This window comes from Nelumbo lutea, chromosome 1, assembly GCF_056320005.1.
Source record: "Nelumbo lutea isolate HS-2025 chromosome 1, American lotus-T2T, whole genome shotgun sequence".
In the NCBI taxonomy this organism is placed as follows: Eukaryota; Viridiplantae; Streptophyta; class Magnoliopsida; order Proteales; family Nelumbonaceae; genus Nelumbo; species Nelumbo lutea.
In genome coordinates, this window is record NC_142684.1 from 138,057,541 (window position 1) to 138,080,019 (window position 22,479).

Sequence of the window (22,479 nt, forward strand, 5' to 3'; positions counted from 1 at the left end):
AGTGGTAGTACTCGAAATTTCATTACCGTTGTGCTGGCTAAGCAGTTGGGGCTAGCAATTGAACCGATCGTCCTGTTCTCCGCCCATGTAGTTGATGGTAACTATACACGATGTGATGGAATATGCGAAGGGCTCAAGTTACAAATGCAAGGGTGTGAATTCCGAGTGGAGTTTTACCCGCTGGAATTCTATGGAGCTGATGTGGTGTTAGGGATTCAATGGTTAAAAGAGTTGGGGCAGAAAGAAAACAGCCTTTTGAGAAGAAAGGATTGTTTAGAAAGTTGCAAAAATTCAAAAGAAAGTAGCAGAAATCAGAGTTCAAGAGGAGAGAAGAAGAAGAAGAAGGTGGCGGCAACTTGGGTTCAAAGAGAGAGATTTTCTAACATAATACCTTCTCTTACTCCCTTAATGCTATTTCATTAAGTTAAACTTTAGTAATTTACAGAGAAGCCCCTAGTTAGGCAGAAAATTAAAAAGACATAACATAAGAAAGAATAAAGCCCAGATTAAGGCCCATTACAGCAAAGAACATAAAAGATAAAAAGGATAAATAGCCTATGGGCCATTCGGCCCATCTTCTCTACACTCCCCCTCAAGCAGAGCATAGATGTCAATCATGCAAAGCTTGTCAGTATCATGTTGAAGTTTAGCCTTGGGAATGCCCTTGGTGAGGAAATCAGCTAACTGTCCTTCAGAGGTGATGAAAAGTAGACACACTTCTCCAAAACATACTCTTTCTCGAATGAAGTGTTTGTCAACTTCAATATGCTTAGTTCTATCATGTTGCATTGGGTTGTGAGCAATGTTGATGGCGGCCTGATTATCACAGTATAACATCATTGGCTTATCATGCTCAATACCCAGTTCCTCCATCAAGGATCTAAGCCACAATAGTTCAGAAACTCCATGAGCCATGGCTCTGTATTCTGCTTCGGCTGAAGATCGAGCAATAACTTATTGTTTCTTGCTTCTCCAAGAGACAATATTATCTACCACCAAGCTACAGTACCTAGAGGTAGATTTTCGGTCACCAATGTGTTCGGCCCAGTCAGCATCTGTGTAGACTTCAACTTTCATATGGCTATGCTTAGCAAATAGAATTCCCTTTCTAGGGAAGCCCTTCAAATAACACAGAATCCGCTCTGTTGTTGCCATGTGAGTATCCCTGGGAGCATGCATGAACTGACTGATGCAACTGACAACATATGTAGCCAATTCATGCATAGATAAAGAAGTTTTCCAAGTAGTCTCTGGAAGACTCCCTTATCTTCTAACAATATTCCATCTAAAGTAGAGAGTTTATGGCACATATCGATAGTAGTAGTAACTAGTCTAGCACCCATCTTCCCTGTTTCAGAGAGCAAATCAAGAACATACTTTCTCTAAGAGATAAGGATCCCATCCTTAGATCTATCAACTTCTATGCCAAGAAAGTATCTCAATTCCCCCAGATCTTTGATCTCAAACTCTGTACGAAGGAAAGATTTGAGATAATTAATCCCTGAGACATCATTACCAGTCACAACAATATCATCAACATACACAATCAGGTAAACGGCCAAGGATCCTCTCCTCTTCACAAAGAGGGTATGATCAGACAGTGTCTGTACATAGCCAAAGCTAACAAGGGCAGCCCTAAACCTTTCAAACCATGCTCTAGGGGACTGTTTGAGTCCATAAAGAGATTTCTTTAGCCTGCAGACCTTTCCTTTCATATTTGTTTCATACATCCCTGGAGGAAGAGACATATAGACCTCCTCATGTAACTCTCCATTCAGAAATGCATTCTTTACATCCAGTTGATAAAGTGGTCAGTCTGAGTGTGCAGCCAAAGATGGCAGAACTCTCATAGAAGTCATCTTGGCAACAGGGGCAAAGGTCTTCAGATAATCAATCCCATATGTCTTTGTATAGCCTTTTGCAATCAGCCTAGCCTTGTACCTTTCAATGGTGCCATCAGCATGATATTTGATAGTAAAAACCCACTTACAGCCTACTGGATCCTTCCTTTCAGGCAAATCAACCACTTCCCAAGTGTCACACTTGTGCAGGGCATCAATTTCTGTTCTCATAGCATCCCTCCATTCTGGAATAGTAAGAGCTTCTGACATAGACCTGGGAATTGGGTTAGAAGCAACAGAAGAAAGATAGACAAAATATGAAGGAGAGAGCAAACTATAAGAAAGGTGTTTGGAAATGCAATGTGCAGTACACTTCCTTTTTCCTTTCCTAATAACAATAGGGATATCAAGGTCTAGGAAGGATGGCTCCAAAGGGGTCGTAACAGTACCTGTTGTCTCATCTGTAACTGTAAGTGCATGAGGCTCATGAGTTGGAGGGGAAACAATCTACTCATTTCTAGTTTTCGGTCGTTGGTATAATCTAGGACTAAAAAGAGGGCGAGGTAAAGGAGGAGAAATAGGAACACTAGAATGAGAGTGAAGTGATTGATCCTCCCTTGACTCATTTGAAGGAGGAAGAGACTTGGCAAAACACTCAACTGGGATAGGAAGAGGAAGAGCAAACACCTGTGACAAATCCTCCCCCTTTGGACAATGTCTCTCCAAGGAAGAACCATAAAAGGAAGAAAGTTCATCAAAGGTGACATCCATTGAGACATAACGAGTGCCAGTCTTCGGATCAAAACAACAATAACCCTTCTGTGTGGGGGAATAACCAAGGAAGATACATTTGTAGGCTTTTGGTTCAAATTTATGTCTCTGGACACTTGGGATATGTACATAACAAATGCAGCCAAAGACACGAAGAGGAACAGGAAAAAGATCATTGTCTAGATGAAGAAGACTAAAGGGAGACTTAAACCCTAAAACCCTGTATGGCATTCGGTTTATTAGGTAGGTAGCATTGAGAACAACATCACCCCAAAATTTTGTAGGGACATGTGAGGCAAATAGAATACTTCTTGCAACTTCAACAATATGTCTACTTTTTCTTTCAACAACTCCATTCTGTTTTGGAGTCCCAACACAGAAGCTTTGATGAATAACCCCTAAATCAGTGAGCTAGCAGGTCAGGTTTTTTCAAAATATTCTTTTGCATTGTCGGATCTGAAAATTTTAATTCTGGTATCAAACTGGGTTAAAACAAATTCATGGAATTGCCTCACAAGTCTAGGAACTTCATCACAGGACTTCATCAAAAATATCCAAATGAATCAAGAAAAATCATCACTGAACAAGATAAAATATTTGTAGCCACCCATAAAAGGTAAGTGGTAAGGCCCCCGCACATCAGAGTGCATAATATTAAAAGGAGAAGAAGATCTTTTATTACTCAGAGGATAATTGTTTCTACAATGTTTTGACAGTTCACAAGACTCACAATGAAGACTGGACAAACTAATTCCCTTAAACAATTCTGGGAATAAATGACTTGATGCAGAAAAAGAAATATGACCCAAACGAAAATGACATAACATGACTCGACTGATGGACTCTGTAGATGTAGACCCAAAAGCAGCTTTTCCAAGTTGTTCATGGCATTGTCTAGGAATATCCAGCAAATATATTCCATTCGCCTCACGGCCACTCCCAATCGCCTTCTGAGACTCCAGATCCTAAAAAATACGGTACAAAGGGAAGAAGGTTACACAACAGTTTAATGACTTAGTTAGGCTACTTGCAAATAACAAGTTTGTATTTAGTCTAGGTACATGAAGAGCAGAAGGAAGAACCAAGGAGTCTGTAGCCTTGATGGTTCCCTTGCTGGAGATAGGGGCAAGAGAGCCATCGGCTAGGTTGATTTTGTCATGATCAAAAGCACCAAAATCAATAATCCAAGGGATCTTACGATTACCTAAAATGGTTGCATGATTGGCAGAAGCCCGTATACCTGAATGAGCAAATGCAAAAGATGTTGAATTTCCTGGAGGGTTGGAAGAAGAGGTCGCACCCTCTAGGGTGACTGATCATCCTCAAACTTCTCATATTCTGCCTTCATAGCTGCTAACTGCTCACTAGTCGTCATCTCTTTAGTTTGGTATTTGTCACTATCCGGACCAATAGCAACATTGGCACTCCCTACCTTTATGTTGTCAGACTTCTTCTGAAACCAAAGTGGTAGGAGCTCAGGATGCAATTTCCATCACTTGTCTTTAGTGTGTTTTGGCTTTTTACAGTACACATAGATAATCTTTCTTCCCTGAGCTACTTGGAGTCCCTGCAACCCCCTTGGGTTTCACTCCCATATTAGCAAAGTGATCATTTAGACCAGCCCCTTGGACCTGGACAAGTCTTTTGCTTTCTTCACTACTTACCAAGGCATATGCTTGAGACAGTGAGACACTATCATTGGATAAAATATTTTGCTTTGTAATGTCGTCCTCTGGATTTATCCCTGTCAAGAACTCAAAAACCCTATTTCTCTCAACCAATTTTCTATAGGTCTTAGCATCCTGAGTGGTGTCCCAGGCTACAGCTTCTATCAAATATATTTCTTGCCATAAAGACTTTAGTGTTGAGAAGTATACAGCTAATGGTTTCTCCCCCTATCTCAAATTCTTCACATCACTTCTCAACTTGTAAACCCTGGCCACAATTAAATTTTGGGAATAGGTTTCAGCAACGCTATCCCAAATTTCCTTTGTTGAATTCATCCACAAATAGTGCTGACTAATCTATCGTTGCATTGAGTTCTCAAGCCATCCAATAACAGTATAATTTTCTTGCATCCACTTTTCATATGATGGATCATCTTCCGGAGGAGCCTTTTTGCTCCCGGAGAAAAACCCCATTTGCCTCTACTACAAATATGAATTTTTACTGATTGTAACCAAGCCAGATAATTAGTCCTGATGCAGCACGATCTGGGCACTCCTAGCTGACTGAAACTTGGCTCCTAGCTGTGACAGACGGCACCTGAGATGAAGAGGAACGTGAAGGATTCCCGAGGAGCTCTCCCAGCGGGAACACTCCGATGGCTAAGTTAGAACCCTGAGGAAAACACAAAGAGAACACTGAGAGTTAAGAGTGTTGAACCTTTATAATGTTACGATATACCAGCTTCACCCGAACTTTGGTCCATAACGTGGTTGGGACCATCTCCCTTTGCTATGAGTATGTCCTCCCCCTTGACTTGGACATATTATGTTCCATCCTCACAATCAAGAAGAGCGCTTCATGCGTTCTCCCCGAGCACAAGAGGGCCTATTACTTGTCCCCTCGCCCGGGCTTCAAGTTAATGCATAAGCTTCTGAGCAAGATCCCGGCTTGGAAGCAGGACTACTTCGTAGTCCGGAACCCTGCGGTGTGGCCCTTCCCTACTCACTGGAGGGCGGCTATCCAAGACCCCGGCATCATCCTTGACAAGAAGACAAGGGAGCCATTCCGGTCGTGGGCTGAGGTCGGGTGTAGTTACAAGGATTACATCACCGAGAGCATGCTCATCCAGGTCGGCCCGAGCCCGGGTAGGTAGTTAGTACCTTAGTTGTTTGGCCTGCTCCTTTCCTTTACTCGAGTATTAATGTCGAGCTCTGTTGCAGGTCCCATGGAGGCGGATAAGCTTAAGGGAGATAATCTCTTCAAGCACATGAAGGAGAGGAAGAAGCGGGTTGCTAAGAGAGCTCGTGTCAAGTCACCGCCAGCCCCCACCCCCGAGCCCAAGCTTCCACTAGCCCATTCTTCCGAGCCTGAGCTCCCTGGCGCTCCTCCGATCATTGACTTGGAGGAGCCCATACCACCTCAAGAGACCGAGACCTCTGCCGAGCCCGCTACGAGGGCAGCAACTGAGCCCAAGGTTGCCACCGGGGCTGTGGACGTAGCAGAGGTCTCCGTCGAGCCCATTCGTACAGCCGAGACAGCGGTTTCCAGCTCAGGGAGCCCGGATGGGGGCCGAAGTATCATGGTCCCCCAGTGCGGCCTTAGGAAAAGCAAAGGGGTCGTTTACTCCGAGGAAATTTCAGTTTGGGCCGATATGCTCAACCCTGCTCAGCTCAGAGCCCAAGCTGCTACTCACACTATGGTGGCAAGTTCTTTTATTTCTCATGGCTCTCTTATACGTATGTTTCTTCGATACTAACCAACTTTCTTTGTTAGGCGAACTCCGTCGTGCATGCCCTAGCTCTTCAGTCCGAGAGGAACCAGAAGCGGGCTCTGACCGCCGAGGAGTCGTCTCGCGCTGCCCATACCGATCTGAGGGCGGCTCGCAAGCAGATCCACCGGCTGGAGAGCGGCGCCATGGCCCAGAGGGGCGTTATTACGACGCTAACAGCAGAGAAGGATGAGCTAGAACACGAGAAAGATGGGCTGAGGGGCGAGGTGGAGGCCCTCAAAGCAAAGCTGGCACGCGACAAGGGTGTGTTGAGGGGCGAGCTAGACGCCCTCAGCACAGAGGCGGAAGGCCTTAAGGAGAACAAGAAGGCCCTCCTGCACGAGGTGGAATTCTTCAAGGCTGACATCGAGGAGAAGATTGGGATTTTTACTCAGGCCATAGAAGAGCCGAAGATCAAGGTCGTCGCGGAGTACATCCAGTCTGACAAAATCGATGCCATTCTAGGGGAGGCCTACCGCAAGGGGTTCAAGCTCAGCAGGTGGCTAATAAGGCACACATACCCCGAGCTTGACACGAGCGCCATCACCACCTCGCAAATCACGGATGAGATTGCTCGTCGAGCCATAGAAGACCCGAATTCAAAGGAGGAGGACGGTGACGAAGAAGAAGATGCCCCTGATCAGCCCGAAGCTCCCGAAGAGGTCTCGCGCGGAGATGAAGAGCCCCCGAAAAGATTGTCTTTGTATTCCGAGCCTGCTAGCTCAGTCTTCATTGTGTTTTTTTATTTTTTTTTTTTTTTGTATCGAGCTCTTTGTACAAAACTTACTTGTTAATGAAATTGACTTTCCTTTTCCAAGTGTTGTTTTATCCGAGCTATCATAGTTTGAGTGTGCGAAGTGATTGGCATAGTAAGGCATAGTAAGGCATATGCCCGAACTGTCTTCTGGTTGTTAGCCGAGGTGAGCTAAGCATCGCAAAATCTACTGGTCTGCTTGCACCCTCAATACATTATGTATTTTGGTGCTGAGCTCCTTGGTCAACTCGGTGTTTTAGCCCCCTGGCTGGGGAGGAGTGGCTTCAGCCACCCTTAGAATTCGTTCGTCATGGGGGCGGCTAGGTTATTATGTCGGAGTCTGTTAGATCGGCATTTCGACCCTTTAGCCCTGAGAGTGACTCATGGTCTGCTCTTGGAGTTCGCCAATGGCATAGAAGCGACTGGGTTTTATTGCGCCGAGGTCTTTGTTAGCTCGGCATTTTGGCCCTTGAGCCCTGAGAGCGACATGTGGTCTACTCAATTATTTATAGGTAATACTTCTTTAAGTTGATAAAATTCCATGCCCGAGTTACTTGTTTCCCTTCCAGGGTTTCGAGCTCGTATGTTCCTTCCCCGAGTACTTGTTTTACCCGATAGGGTCCTTCCCAGTTCGGGCCAAGCTTACCAACACCAGGCTCAGGCACCATAACCTTACGGAGAACCGGGTCGCCAACGCGGAGAGTCCGCTTTTTGACCCTGGTGTTATAGTACCCTCTACTGGTAGGCCGCAGTCCTGATGTATGTGAAGTCCCGTACTTCATCAAGTAAGTCGAGGTTGGACCGTAGCTCATCTATGTTTGCCTTGTCATCATACGCTTCTAGTCTCGGCGAGGTAACTTCAATCTCGGCTAGAATGACTGCTTCGGTGTTGTAGGTGAGGTTAAAGGGGGTTTCTCCTGTGGCAGTCTTTTCTGTGGTACGATAGGCCCATAATACACTAGGCAGCTCGTCTGCCCATAGTCTCCTAGCTCGGCCGAGGCGTGCCTTTAATCCACGGAGAATAGCTCGGTTCGTGACTTTCGTCTAACCGTTTTCCTGAGGGTGCGCCACTGAGGTGAAGTTCTGCTGAATTCCCATGTCTTGGCACCAGTTTTGGAATTTGATGTCTTCGAACTGCTTGCCATTGTCGGAGATCAATACCCGAGGTAATCCAAAACAACACACTACATTCCTACAAAAGAAGTTCTGCACATTCCGAGTTGTGATTGTTGTGAGAGGTTCAGCCTCGACCCACTTCGTGAAATAGTCAACTGCCACTACCAGGAACCTCCTTTGTCCTGTTGCTGGTGGGAATGGCCCGAGTAAGTCAATCCCCCATTGTGCGAATGGCCACGGGCTAGTGAGGTATTTTAGGTCGGCGACAAGCCGGTGGTGGATGTTGGCGTGCTTCTGACACTTGTCGCATTTTTTGACTAGCTTGGTCGCATCTGCCTTCATCATTGGCCAGTAATACCCCTATCGTAGTGCCTTCCGAGTGAGAGCTCTGCCCTCCAAGTGTCCACCGCACAGGCCCTCGTGAGTATCGCGGAGGACGAGCTTGGCTTCGGAGGGTCATAGGCAGCGCAGGTAGGGGAGCGTGTAGGATCTTCAGTACAGTCGTCCGTCTATCATGACGTATTTGGCTGCCTAACGTTCTACCCTCCTGGCGGCATTACAATCTGTGGGGAGGGTCCCGTGTAGTAGGAAGCTCGTGAGCGGATCAATCTAGCTCGGCTCTGCTTGAACAGCAGGAGCGACCTCCTCTGCCCCCTTGAGAATGCTAGGCCAAAGCAAGTTCTCTATATACACAATCATCATGGTGTTATCACCAGTGCTGGCTAACTGGGATAGGGCATCAGCCTCAGCGTTCTCTGATCTCGGGATTTGCTGGATGAAGTGTGATCGGAAGTTTAGCAGAGCCCCTCTTACTTTAGCTAAGTCTGCTACTATGGTTGGCTCGAGAGCTTCGTACTCACCCATAACCTGATTGACTACGAGTTGGGAATCGCTGCAGACGACAATGTGTTTGGCTTTCACTTCCTTTACCAAATCCAACCCGGCTAGTAACGCCACGTACTCTGCTTCGTTGTTGGATGCCGCAAACTCAAAGTGTAGTGCGTACTCCAGTTTCACACGACTTGGCCCGTATAGAACGATCCCAGCTCCGCTGCCCTGCCAATTTGACGAGCCATCTACGTGAAGGATCCAGGGATCCTCGTCCTAGTTCGCGCTTGACCTAACTAGGAGAGAGGCCGCGCTAAGTGCTACTTCACAGTGCTCGAGCTCAACCAGCCCGGAAACCCTGGGCTCACCCGCACTGGGGGCCTCGTGTTCCACCGGTCTGGGGACTTCGGAGCTAAAGGTGCATTCTACGACTAAGTCTTCTAAGGCTTGGGCCTTGATAGCAGTTCGCGGCTTATACTGGAGTTCGTCTTCGCTGAGCTCGATGGCCCACTTTGTCAGCCTTCCGGAGACTTTGGGCTTGAGCAATACTTGCCTCAGAGGTTTGTTGGTAAGGACAACGATGGTGTGAGCTTGGAAGTACAGGCGGAGCTTTCGGGCTGCTATGACCAGAGCATAGGCTAACTTTTCTATCTCTGAGTACCTTGTCTCTACTCCCTGCAACACCTTACTAACATAATAGACGGGTCGTTGGACCCGATCTACTTCTCTTATTAGTACCGAGCTGACCACCTCGTCACTTGCCGAGAGGTATAGCTCTAAAACATCACCCTCTTCGGGTTGGGTTAAGACTGGGATGCTGGCGAGGTGCCTTTTGAGCTCGTCGAACGTGATCCTGCCGAGAGGTATAGCTCTAAAACATCACCCTCTTCGGGTCGGGTTAACCCAGGTCAAACTCCCTGTGGGGCCCGCAATCAGATTTGTCCAGAAAATTATGGTTTGGGGCAACACACTTGAATCTGTCAAGAGGACGACAAAACCAGTCTCCTCTCCAGAAACCACTAACAACTGGGTTGAAATAGGTTTCTTTAACTATTCATACGATTCAGTTCTCCATACACATTGTGTATGGGAAAAAAATGTGAAAAAAAAAAAGGAAAAAATGAGCCTGCTCTAATACCAAGAAGAAAAACAGCCTTTTTAGAAGAAAGGATTGTTAAGAAAGTTGCAAAAATACAAAAGAAAGTAGCAGAAGAAGAAGAAGAAGAAGGTGGCGGCAACTTGGGTTCATAGAGAATAAAGCCTAGATTAAGGCCCATTACAGCAAAGAACATATGTGTATGGGAAAAAAATGTGAAAAAAAAAAGGAAAAAACGAGCCTGCTCTGATACCAAGAAGAAAAACAGCCTTTTTAGAAGAAAGGATTGTTTAGAAAGTTGCAAAAATACAAAAGAAAGTAGCAGAAATCAGAGTTCAAGAGGAAAGAAGAAGAAGAAGAAGGTGGCGGCAACTTGGGTTCAGAGAGAGAGATTTTCTAACATAATCCCTTCTCTTACTCCCTTAGTTCCATTTCATTAAGTTAAACTTTAGTAATTTACAAAGAAGCCCCTAGTTAGGCAAAAAATTAAAAAGACATAACATAAGAAAGAATAAAGCCTAGATTAAGGCCCATTACAGCAAAGAACATAAAAGATAAAAAGGATAAATAGCCTATGGGCCATTCGGCCCATCTTCTCTACAGGGCCAGTAACATGTGATTGGGCCCACCTCACGATGGATTTACAGAGCCAAGGCAAACAATGTCACCTTAAAGGTTGGGAACCCGAGCCGATACAACAAGAGAGGTTAAACCTTATTCTGACGTCAGAAACTGGTGCGAAGGGAGTTATTTTAACAAGCTTGGGTGTGAGTCAGCCAGGCCCAACCTTGTTTGGGAGTGACAGTGAACACATGTCTGAAACACGGGAAACCGAACTGCACTTACTATTTATTGGTTACTCAGATGTTTTCCAGGAACCCCCTGGCTTGCCGCCAAACTAGGTGTTGCGCCTGCTAATGTGCGACCCTATCGGTATCCGCATTGCCAGAAAACGGAAATAGAAAGATTGGTGAAGGAACTCAGGGACAAAGGCATGATACAGTTTAGGAACAGTCCGTATTCAGCACCTGTCCTCTTGGTTAAGAAGAAAGATGGCACATGGCATTTTTGCATTGACTACCGTGCCCTAAATAAAATTATAGTCCAAGCTCGGTTTCCAATTCCCATAATTGATGAACTGCTGGATGAGCTTGGTATGGCTAAAACTTTCTCCAAATTAGATTTACGGGTAGGGTACCATCAGATTAGAGTACATGCTCAAGACGTCTATAAAACGGCATTTAGGACGCACAAGGGCCACTATGAATTTTTGGTGATGCCTTTTGGCCTTACTAATGTTCCATCTACTTTCCAGTCCTTAATGAATGATATCTTCCGTCCGTATTTGCGGCGTTTTATTCTGGTGTTTTTTTATGACATTTTAGTTTACAGCACAGACTGGGAGTCTCACATGCAGCATTTACGCTCCACCTTTGACGTTCTTAGGGCCAATCAGTTGTACGCTAAAAAGTCGAAATGTGATTTTGGAAAGACACAAATTCACTATTTGGGACACATTGTCACAGCGGGCACAGTCGGAGCTGATCCAGAGAAGATAAAATTGTGTGTTGCAGTGGCCCAAGCCCACAACTGTCAAGGATCTTAGGGGTTTTTTGGGTCTTACTAGGTATTACCGGCGGTTCATTAAGGGGTACAGCACTATGACAGCTCCACTAACAAACTTGCTCAAGAAGAATGCATTCCAATGGTCGGAAGAAGCGGAGAATGCCTTCACGACACTGAAGATGGCCCTTACGACACCCCCCATCTTGTCCCTGCCAGATTTTTCCAAACCGTTTGTAGTGGAATCAGATGCATCAGGAAAGGGCATAGGGGTGGTACTGTTACAAGACGAAAAGCCCATTGCCTATTTCAGCAAGGTTCTATCACCATTGGCCCAGGGGAAATCCACGTATGAAAAGGAGTTAATGGCGGTTGTGTTGGTTGTGCAGAAATGGAGGGGGTACTTGCTGGGTCGAGCTCTCACCATTCGCTCCGACCAAAGAAGCTTACGATATCTAATAGAACAACCGGTTCTGAATGAGATACAACAGAAGTGGTTATATAAGTTGCTAGGCTTTGACTTCACAATAGAATACAAAACAGGTCCGTCCAATCTGGTTGCAGATGCTTTGTCAAGGCAACATGAGTGCTGTCAAATGGTAGCTTCTAGGCTCACTTATCCATTTATGAGTCAGCTGAGGGAGGAAGCCTCTAATGATGCTCGTCTCACTGAGATCATAAACCAGATCCGGAATGGAGAACAAGTCCCACCTGGTTTCTCCCTTTGTAATGAAACTCTGATGTACAAGGGCAGAACGGTGCTGCCAGGTAACTCAACCCACATTCCGTCCCTCTTAGAGCTTTTTCATGCTTCACCAGTGGGTGGACATTCTGGCATCCTACGAACATATCGTAGGGTATCATCTCATTTTTACTGGGTGGGGATAAAGAGACAGATTCGGGAGTATGTTACCATGTGTGCAATATTTCAGCGGCATAAATATGACAATCAGTCCCCGGCTGGGCTGTTACAGCCTATACCGCTCCCAGAACAAGTTTGGGATGAGGTAACTATGAATTTCATTATTGATCTACCTCCTTCCGGCAGAAAGACAGTCATTGTTGTTTTTGTGGATCGGCTGTCTAACTATGCACATTTTGCACCACTTTCCCATCCATACACTGCAGCAGAAGTGGCCAAATTTTTTGTCTAGGAGGTCTCCCGTTTACATGGCACACCCAAGGCAATTATCTCTGATCGGGGTTCAGCTTTCATGAGTCATTTCTAAGGTGAATACATCCGGGTGCAAGGAACGAAACTCCATCATTCCACCAGATATCATCCACAGTCTGATGGACAGACAGAGGTGGTGAATCGTTCCCTTGAGACCTACCTTCTGTGCTTTACTAGTGATTACCCCGAGAAGTGGGCCAAGTGGCTGTCATGGGTGGAATACTGGTATAATACCTCTTTTCATGTTTCAATTGGCATGTCACCTTTTCATGCCCTGTATGGAAAGGAACCACCCTCTCTACTTGAAAGAATGGTAGGATCCATCTAATGGACGCCATAAAAGTTGCGGAATGGGTGGGCGAATTTGTCCTTTGGTTATCTGCGCGGTCATGAACAATTTCAGGACCTTCTGTCGAGTAGAACGGTTCTGTTCTTCATACATTGTTCTTAGACTGTCCAATATGTCCTTGGCTAGTTCAATCTGATCGAACTGCCTCTGTATTGAGTTGTCTAATGAGGCAAAGACAAGGCATCGGGCTAGGGAGTTCTTATCCTCCCACTCTTGGTAGTCCCTCCTACGGGCCTCAGAAGCCCTATCACCCGGACGTTCCGGGGCAGGATTTTTCACCACCTTGTCTAACTTTTCGGAAGTTAGGACCAGCATAAGATTTCTATACCAGTCGGCATAGTTTGGGCCCTTAAGCTTGTTATCGTCTAGAGCTTTGCAAATTGGCCGTTTGCCATTTTCTGATAAAATAGCAAAATCATTAGTCCACAACCTTAGTTTGATTCATGTTACCTACATAGATATGGCTTTTAATCTATGTTCCATTCCCATTTGTTCATCTCTGAGATTTCCCTCCTTTCTCAGTGACAGAGACGACGAAATGTCTCTGGAAATGTGGGAAATCACATGGGGTGCGTGAAGCCAACTGTTTCAGCTGCATAACCTCACCACCTTTCTGTGACGGATCATATCCACTCATCAAATGAGTTTCCCTTTGGCCTCTGTCAGACAAGGTTCAGAGTCATTTTCAGGTAAACCTTTCTGTCCAGTGAGTGCTTACCCATCATATTCAGGTTACGCCAAGGTACCGTGAGAGAGTTCCCATTTTCTAGTGAAGCCCCTCCCACATCGGTCTATGACGCCCCTATCATCTTATGAAACACTCTAATAGATCCAACAGCAAATGGATAGCCCAATTTTATGGTGCGTTTCCTCATTACTGAAGGACCCATCATTGTGCTAATGACAGAAGGCCTTTAGAGAGTCCATCATATGGGTCTCCCTATCACATGCATTCATATTTGCTAGAGGGAACAAAAACGCCCTAGTTTTAATTTAGGTCAAACCAGAGTGGCTCCCACTGACTTTCATAAAGTCAGATTTCTGGTGGGCCTTAATCGGCTAGGGATTCCGTACGCATCCCTTTTCAATGTTGTGGGGCCCACCAAGCAAAGAGGGGTCATCCAATGACCTTGAAGGACACTATGGCAATGATGTGCATTTAGCCATGGTGTGCGCAAGAGCCACTAACGAGTCTTCATGGGCCAAGTACTTATGGCCCATGGTCGCAGCACATCAAACATCCAAACATCACATGTAAAGGAGGAATTGATCCAATCAATTAACTGCTGTAAAGCCCATTGAATAGCACATTTAAAATCTAAGTCATTAACAATTAATGACTACTAGGTGTATGGGCTGAATCGTAGACAGCAGTTCGGCCCATATAGCTTATCTCACAATAATGGGCCTTTTGCAGTTTTAACCCTTTAAAACTGGGCTTTACAGGTGGGCCGAATTAATCCTTGTAATTGAACATCAGATTTGGAACAGCAAGTGTGAGAAATACAGACTGAAAAACAGTCCCTATCTAACCCCAGATTCAGTCCAAACAGTTTTGGTCCAATCTAGTCTGAGAGGATCCAAAACTGATATTCAATTCAAGAATTAATTCATGAAAGATCTGAAATTAATAATTTTGATTTCAAACAATCACAAATCACACTATGGACTGTTTGCACCACCTGCAAAACAGAGGTTAATCACAAGGGTTGCAGTTTCACAAACTGCAAATCGCAGAAAGCGATTTCTCCAACTGCAAATCGCAGAAAGCGATTTCTCCAACTGCAAATCTCCAACGCCGCCTTCTTCTTCCTTCTTCTTTAATCAAGAAAAATAACAGAAATCCTATTTCTATTAATTACATTCTTGATCAAATCCTATACATTCAGTCTAAAAATAAAAAAAAAAAAATTATTTACAAAACGAATATAAATAGATGGAAAGAAAAAGGGTGCGCAGACTATCTGCGCCAAATCTGCACTGTGATCTCTAGGTTCGAACAGTCCATTAAATCAAAATAAATAAAGAACAATTCTAAATAAATTTTGGATTTAATAAAAAATTAATTTAAGATCAATATCCCTTAACAAGAAACAGTTTCTTGGAAAAAGAAAACAATCTGCGCAAATCTTGAAAGAATACCTTCTATCCATCTGCGTAGGGTCAGATCTGATTTTCTTTTGGTTCAAGATTCGAACCTGTGGCTTTGATACCACTGAAAGAATGATAGGATCCATCTAATGGACGCCATAAAGGTTGCGGAATGGGTGGGCGAATTTCAAAAATTTCCTACATTCTCCCAACTGGGAATCATATTCCCTAAATTTAGAATACAATATTCAAGGATCCTACTTGAACCATAATCAAACCAGATCTGTACCAAAAGATAAATGGGAGGAATATACCTGATCCGAAGAAACAGTATCTCCCAAAGTTGGTGTTCACGCCCAAAGAATGCTCCAAGATCCGTTCCTGTAGAAGATGACACAGCTGTGGATGGAACAGAACCAGCAGGGTGCGTCCTACACACTGGATCCTTCACAAGAATCCTCTGGAAATACTAAACACTGAATCCTTTTAGTCTTTGTTGCAAGACTAATGTCAAGAACAGATTTCTTGACTTTCTTTTTCTGCAAAGATCTAATCTTGCAAAAACAGATGGCGGCGGCAGGAGGAGAACTCCAAAAACGAAAAGGCTGAACTGCCTTTTTCTTTTTCTGGAGTATGAATGAGATCCTATCTCAATTCGCAGGAGATATCCTATATCTCTTCAAGGTGGTTCGAAATATGATATTTCTCTTTCTTGGTTAGGGTTTCTCCTCCTTTCTTCTTGATTAAGAATCCTCCTAATTAGGAGTTATCCCAATCGAAATCAGTATTTGGATAGGGGATAATCTTAATCCTATCTGCAGATAAAGTTAGCTTATTCCTGATCTTATCAGAAGGTTACCAAATTCAAATCTAATTTGAATTTGGTCTCCAAGAGTGGATAAGGCTAAAGGCCCAATCCTTTTACTAACATTAATCTCAGATTCGCCCCAAGGATGGGTGATCATATCAGCCCACCTCGAAATGGGCTTCTGGCCCATTAAGTGTTCAGTGTCTAATCACATTCCAATCTGCTACCCAGTTGGGCTTCTTTGTATGGCGTGGGACCCAAGCATTGATCTACACACCAACCACATGGGTTCGGCCCAACCTTTAATACAAGGCCCAGCCAAATTCACTGAAAAACTCAATGAACCCCTTGAGTCCATCATATGAACCCTATGGGCCCAACACTTACATTAAGTGGTCCCTGGGCCAAGCCATCTTATAAAAGCCCAAGGACTGTGAGCAGGTGCAAGATTAGCCCATCAGGTATTATCCTCAATGGTATTACACTTAACCTCTCAGCCCTTAATGATCAAGCACTGTCCGACAAGAGAGGACCTCTCCCTCGGCTGCAAGGAACAGTGCCGCACTCTCCTCTCACATGGATCCCAGGAATTAAAACCATTTGCAGACAATTCGAAACCGTACATATATATATAAATATATTAATTTCGCAAAACAAAATTCCAACGATTGAAATCAACTGCCGGCAGTTTGGTTTCCATCAGAGAGAGTGCATTCCCGATCATTACCCTTTGTCCGACAAAGTGGCTGATTCTGTCACTATGATCACCCACTCAGATGAATTCTCAAACTGCCCCAACATACCCAGGTTTTGATCCCCGCTAAGGATCTCACTGATTGGCATATCAAAGGCAGCATGATCCAACACCTAGTAAAGTGTCATAATCGAGTCTAGGGGTCAGGTGTAACTTTCCAGTTTTGCCCATCTATCTCCAAGGTCCAGGGCAATACTGGAAATCTGGTCCGGTTCAAGGATTCAAGTAATCACATACTGCATGTGCCTCGGGTCTTACCCTGGTGGCTGAGACAGGCCATCCCAACACTTGGTGGCACACCAGTATCAGCCTTGGCAGGATAAATCTCCCCATTCTTATCCAACGGCTGTGAACATTTAAAACTAACACGAGTCTCTATAAATGTCCAGTTTTAGGGTTTTACACAGAATTAAACCAAACAACAAGAATCAAACATGCACTTTATTTATTTCCACTAAATAACAAAAGTACATCAAATCAGATTGAAGCTAAGGGCATACAAAAACTGTCTAACACTACTACCCTATGAGAAGGGATTCACAGCTGTGGCTGAAGTAGATGCACATCTAGCAGACAGAGATGCCATCCTTAAGGACTTAAAGGCCAACTTGCTAAAGGCACAACAACAAATGAAGGCCTACTATGATAAGAAACATCGAGATGTTCGATTCGAGGTAGACAGGATTTATTTGAAGCTGAGGCCCTACAAGCAAAGTAGCTTGGCCAAAAGGTCCTCTCAAAAGTTAGCTCCCAGATTTTATGGTCCATTCCGTATTGTAACCAGGGTGGGGAAGGTGGCTTATAAGTTAGACCTCCCTAGCTCTTCCAAGATACACCCCACATTTCATGTAGCCCTATTGAAGAAACACTTGGGGGCAGTCCCTTCAGTTTCAGCTTGCTTACCAGAATTTTCTGGGGAGGGGGTTCTACAGCCAGAGATGGATCATATTGCTGACTTCAGGTGGGTACGAGATGGCAATAAGACAGTTCAGCAAGCCTTGGTGGTATGGAAACACCTCCCACCAGAAGACGCCACATGGGAAGACTACTGTCAGCTGCAGCAACGCTACCCTGGCGTTAACCTTGAGGACAAGGTTGTTATAAAGGGGGGAGGAGTTGATGGAACTGTTGATAATAACAGAAATGTGAATGGCCCATTAAACAGTGTATAACCGGGGACCTCGCAAGATGGCCCATTATGGCTAAAGAGGGGTAACCGACATCTATAAATAGCCCATGAAACAACGAGAAAGGCATCGAGCCATTTCAGAGTCTCTCTCTCTCTCTATTTTCTGATTTCAGGAGGCATGATAACATGAATCAAATATGTACTTTATTCATTTACATTAAATGTCATAATGTACATCATTCTATTTGGAGCTAAGGGCATACACTGTCTAACAGTAAATTGGGAATTCGGTGTAGCGCGCGTATACCGCACCCCCAACTCGGTGCACGCGTGAAAAGCACACCCCCAACCCCCCCCCTCACATGCATGGATAAATAACATTGATAGGGAGGGTTAAGTATTTTTACCCCTCCCTTATACTGAATCCTTCTTTAATCTATGTTAATAAAAGTTACTGTTATTGATCAAAAAAAAAAAGTGGTAAATTGGGAAAGACTTAAAAATGAAGCAGCTTGATGTAACTTTTCCTGAAATTTAATACATAAGGACACTTTTATCTATTAAAACAAGTTCCGACAATTAATTATGGGTGTGCCCACTACCCCGTTCATCAAAAATGGAATGTGCCAACTTACCATGCAAAATTTAACATTGTTGTCCGATATGTTTACATTGAAGGTCTACTAACTATGAATTGAAAAGAAAGCTGTCATTAGAATATTGGAAATATACATAGTGATAGATCGCATGGTAGATATGTTTGTAAAGAAACAGAAATCACAAGGTTCAAGTGAGGTTCAACTACCTTACCAGTTTTGCAAAGTTCCCTGCTGTCAGTGGTGCTGAATACCCATCAAGAACAACCTGAAGATGTGGATTACCGATCAAGTAAGCTTCAACTCACCACAGTAAAAAATGAATACCACTGAAATATTAAAATATCAGATCTTCTTGTCCAAAAAATATCCCCAATTCCATAGCCATTTGCTATTGACACACACATTGACATAGACTGCTCAACTATTTGGACAACCTTCGTTGGGCCAAGAGCCAAATTTTTTTATAGATGGTATCAACACCAAGAGTAAGGCTACCACAAGCATTGCTTATGTGTCAATATGAGCAAAATATCCATTCACCTGGCTGTTAGACCACTGATTAGTTCAGTGGCTATGTAATAGCAACAGGGAGATAGTCATTTCATCCAGGCATTCAGAATACCTCAACTCAACTCAACCTTAACCCTTTTGGTTTCAGCTACAGTCAGAATACTACATTTGTATAATAGACTACCAGAGCAAGGTAAGGATAAGCCAAGGGATCATATATGAGAAACCTGAACAAATGGGCTAAATAGAAGGTAACCTAACAATTCCTTGGACAAGTATAGCTTTATAGTACATACTCCAGAGTTATCTACTTACAAAGAATATAAGAAGATTGCATGATTAACCGCACTATCAAGAATTCCACCAGAAGCCCTACAGAGGTTTTGTATTAATATTTTCTACCAATGGTATCAATTGCCTTGGTATCATTTTCTTTTTTCAATTATTATAATAAGTGAACTAGAACCCTTCCAAAAAAAAGATATTATGTATTGCCAACTTACCCCATGTACAATGATATATAAGTTGTACATCAACAAGGGATTCTCAGTTGGGATTCTAATTTGCCTTCTAGGCCAAAAGTTCAGTCATTAAAAATGACAAGTAGTAGTAGAATGTTACAGGTTTCTCATGAAAATAAAAAGTACAAAAAAAAAGCCCATTAATGATTGGAAACATATGGGCACCATGAGATTCCAAAATGCAAACCAAAAAGAAGATTCAAACAGCTATGTACAAATATGGTTGGGAATCTTAAGAAGAATTACATGCTTAAATTATTCCAGTCCTAATAAAGCAGAACAAATACCAAAAAGCTGACAGTGTCAATAAATCTGATGGCTAGAAGAAAGTCATTGGAGGGTGATATGCTATATTGGTCTAACTCCCCTACTAGTGATTTTTCTACTCAATTAGTCCGGGGTCTAATTCAGGAAAATGGTAATAGAGTCCCTTGGCTGCATTTAATGTGGTTCAAACACCACATCCCTATACAGTTTTATCAGTTGGTGGCTTTTCACCTGAGGACTATCAACCTAGGTAGAATTATCTCATGCATATTTATTATCTCTATTCAGGGGCCATTTCTTGGTGTAATGGTAAAATCCTCTTCTGACAAGCATGAGAACACAGGTTCAAGTCTGAAGTGACCACTTTGTGCCCAAAAAAAAGGCCAAAGGTTAGATTTGTGTCCACTATCTAGTCTACCCCTCCCAAGATCCTGGTTAGTCAAGACCATCCTTGGATAATGGCCCTTTTAGTTCCATATTCTCTATTCAATATGGATATATTTTCTATCCTAACCATAGGAAGAGTTTGTACCATTTCATTTTCAAATGCGGTTTCTCCAATGCTATTTGGAAGCAATGTTAAAGAATTGCAGCTTGATGGACCTGGTTATGAGAGCTTCTTCCATACAAAGCTTCAAAGGCAACCTCATCCCTGCCTTAATCCCAAGATTGGCCTTTTGTAGCATGCTTTACCATAGTTGGCTTGAAACAAATGCTAGGATTTGGACAAACCAGAAGGTCTTGTGGAAGTATCATCCATAGGGTGTCATTTCTTTAAAAATATGTGCATTTATAATAAATATCATGCCCAGACTGCAGTTAACTAATGGTTGGTCATCATCATGATCAGTTGGTAATTTGGTATTCGCTTTTTTCTACATAGTGATGACCTATAGTTGTCCCATGGTTGATGTGGTGGTGAGGGGTTAATCTCTGTGAATTTTGTATTTTGTAACAATTCAGTTTTGGTCACCAGAAAAAGGTACTGATTAACAAGGTTAACAAGTAAGGAAATGATTTGGAGGAAAAGATTTGCGGTGGAGAAGAAGGGATTTCTGGTAGAGGAATGTAAAGAGGGAGAAGTATTGATGTTTGAAGAGGAAGGGAGGGCTAAGGTTTTCATATCCGAAGCCGTTGCAGGTTGGATTAAAGGATTTGTCAAGGGAGCAATCCATACAGAGACCAAACCTGGCTGGAGGAGTGAGCTGAGAAAGGAATGGAAATTTTTCTCAATCGAGAAAAAAGTCAATAACAAAGGATGTTTTATGAGGATAGATGAAAAGTTGGAAAATGGTAGGAGACAAACTATCTGCTTGCCAGAAGGAAGAGACAGACAGGGATGGGTTGCAGTTGCAGAGGTACTGCAAGAGTATGAGGAAAAGTGCTGGCTGAAAAAAGAAAAGTTAAAGGGGGGGGGGGGGGGGGGGGGGGGAAGAAGTTTCATGAGTCAGAACAACATAAGGGGAATCAGGAGATAACGATTGAAGGAGCTGATGGCATCCCAAAGTTCGTTTTGAGAGGAGGTAAGGAAGATTGAAGCAAAATGCTGGCAGTGACAGAAAAGAAGAAGGTTAGAATTAGAAAAGGATTCTTAACAATGTTATGATTAGAATTCCAAATGGGGATTCAGCTGTGATTTTTCCTTTCGATGACAGTAAAGCAATTCTGGATAGTGGAAATTCGAAGACAGAGTGCATGACTGTTGAAACTTTGGAAGGTGCGGTGATGGTGGCGAACTGGACATCTTCTTGCAATGAAATTTCAATACCTGGCGGGAGTGTGATCTTGATCTTTGATCTGCCTTCTAACTTATGGTTGGATCAAGTCTTCAATAAGCTTGCGGGTGCGTGTGGTGGAGTATTAGAAGATGTTTGCACTGCTGACCTTCACGCAGTGAAGATTACAGTTGCAGGTGCCAAATCGGACAGGATTCCCTGCATGATCGACTTTTTGCTGAAGGGAGATGGTGGAAACTCTGGGTGGCATCGGAAGCTGAAGCGTCCCTGTGGTGTGGAAGGCGAGAGGTTGAAGACAAGGCAGGTAGGTTTTGGTGGAGTACACATGGCACATGCAAATTGGAAGGTCGGGGGGAAGAGAGAAAACGAAGGGTTGCTGGGCGCTGGAAGCTCGAGACTCATTGAATATTATGGTCAAAAAAGGCTTGCTGTAATGCTGATTTCAAGAAGAATAACGAAAAGGGAGAAGAGGAAGATGAACAGGTGTTTCGAGAGAGAAATGAGGAAGGATAGCAAGCTGGGCCGGGCTTTAGTGGGTCCACACATAATATTCTTGGGGAGTGATGGGCTTGGAACAGGTGGACTTAATAGTGGGACTAGAAGAGGTAAATTATAGTCTGGAATCAAAGGGTGGGCCCAGCTACAATGGTGGTTTGGCCCAAGAGTATATTGGGGGTAAGCAGATTAAAGAGGCGATAGAGAAGGTGGTGACAGAAGAGGACGATTGCAATGCCGAAGGATATGTTTAGAGAACAGCAGTGTTCCTCCCTAAAAATAAGGTTGCAACGACGATTCAGGAGGACGGGGGTGGATGACGAAGACAAACAGGACGTCACTGAGGTTGAGGGAGGAATTCAGGAAAGAGATGAAAAGGATGACTGGGGAGAGAAAGCAACGGTAGGAGAAGAAGAGAATGGCAGAAAGATGGCTGAGGTTTTACTGAAGAGGGGGAAATCAATCGAGGAGATGAGGTGGTCGGGTCTTTACAAGCATAGGAAATGAGAGCGTTGGAAGAATTAGTGGGGAAGGGAGCATGAGAAGTGGAAAAAGATTTCATTGAGAAGAAAAGAGGGGAGAAAGAATCAGGGGTTGAAAAAAAGGGAAGGGAGGAGGAAGAAGATAAGATTGGAGATGGA

General features: G+C 43.8%; 1 protein-coding gene across 1 annotated transcript in view; it reads right to left on the reverse strand.

Moving 5' to 3' along the window:
• The window catches only part of LOC148877860 (Cyclophilin-like peptidyl-prolyl cis-trans isomerase family protein), a 46,572-nt gene that overhangs the window by 3,524 nt on the left and 20,569 nt on the right, over positions 1-22,479 (reverse strand). Inside the window, exon 8 of the mRNA XM_088945410.1 lies at positions 18,521-18,574. Coding sequence (XP_088801536.1) covers positions 18,521-18,574 — 54 coding nt within the window. The remainder of the gene's footprint in view (positions 1-18,520; positions 18,575-22,479) is intronic.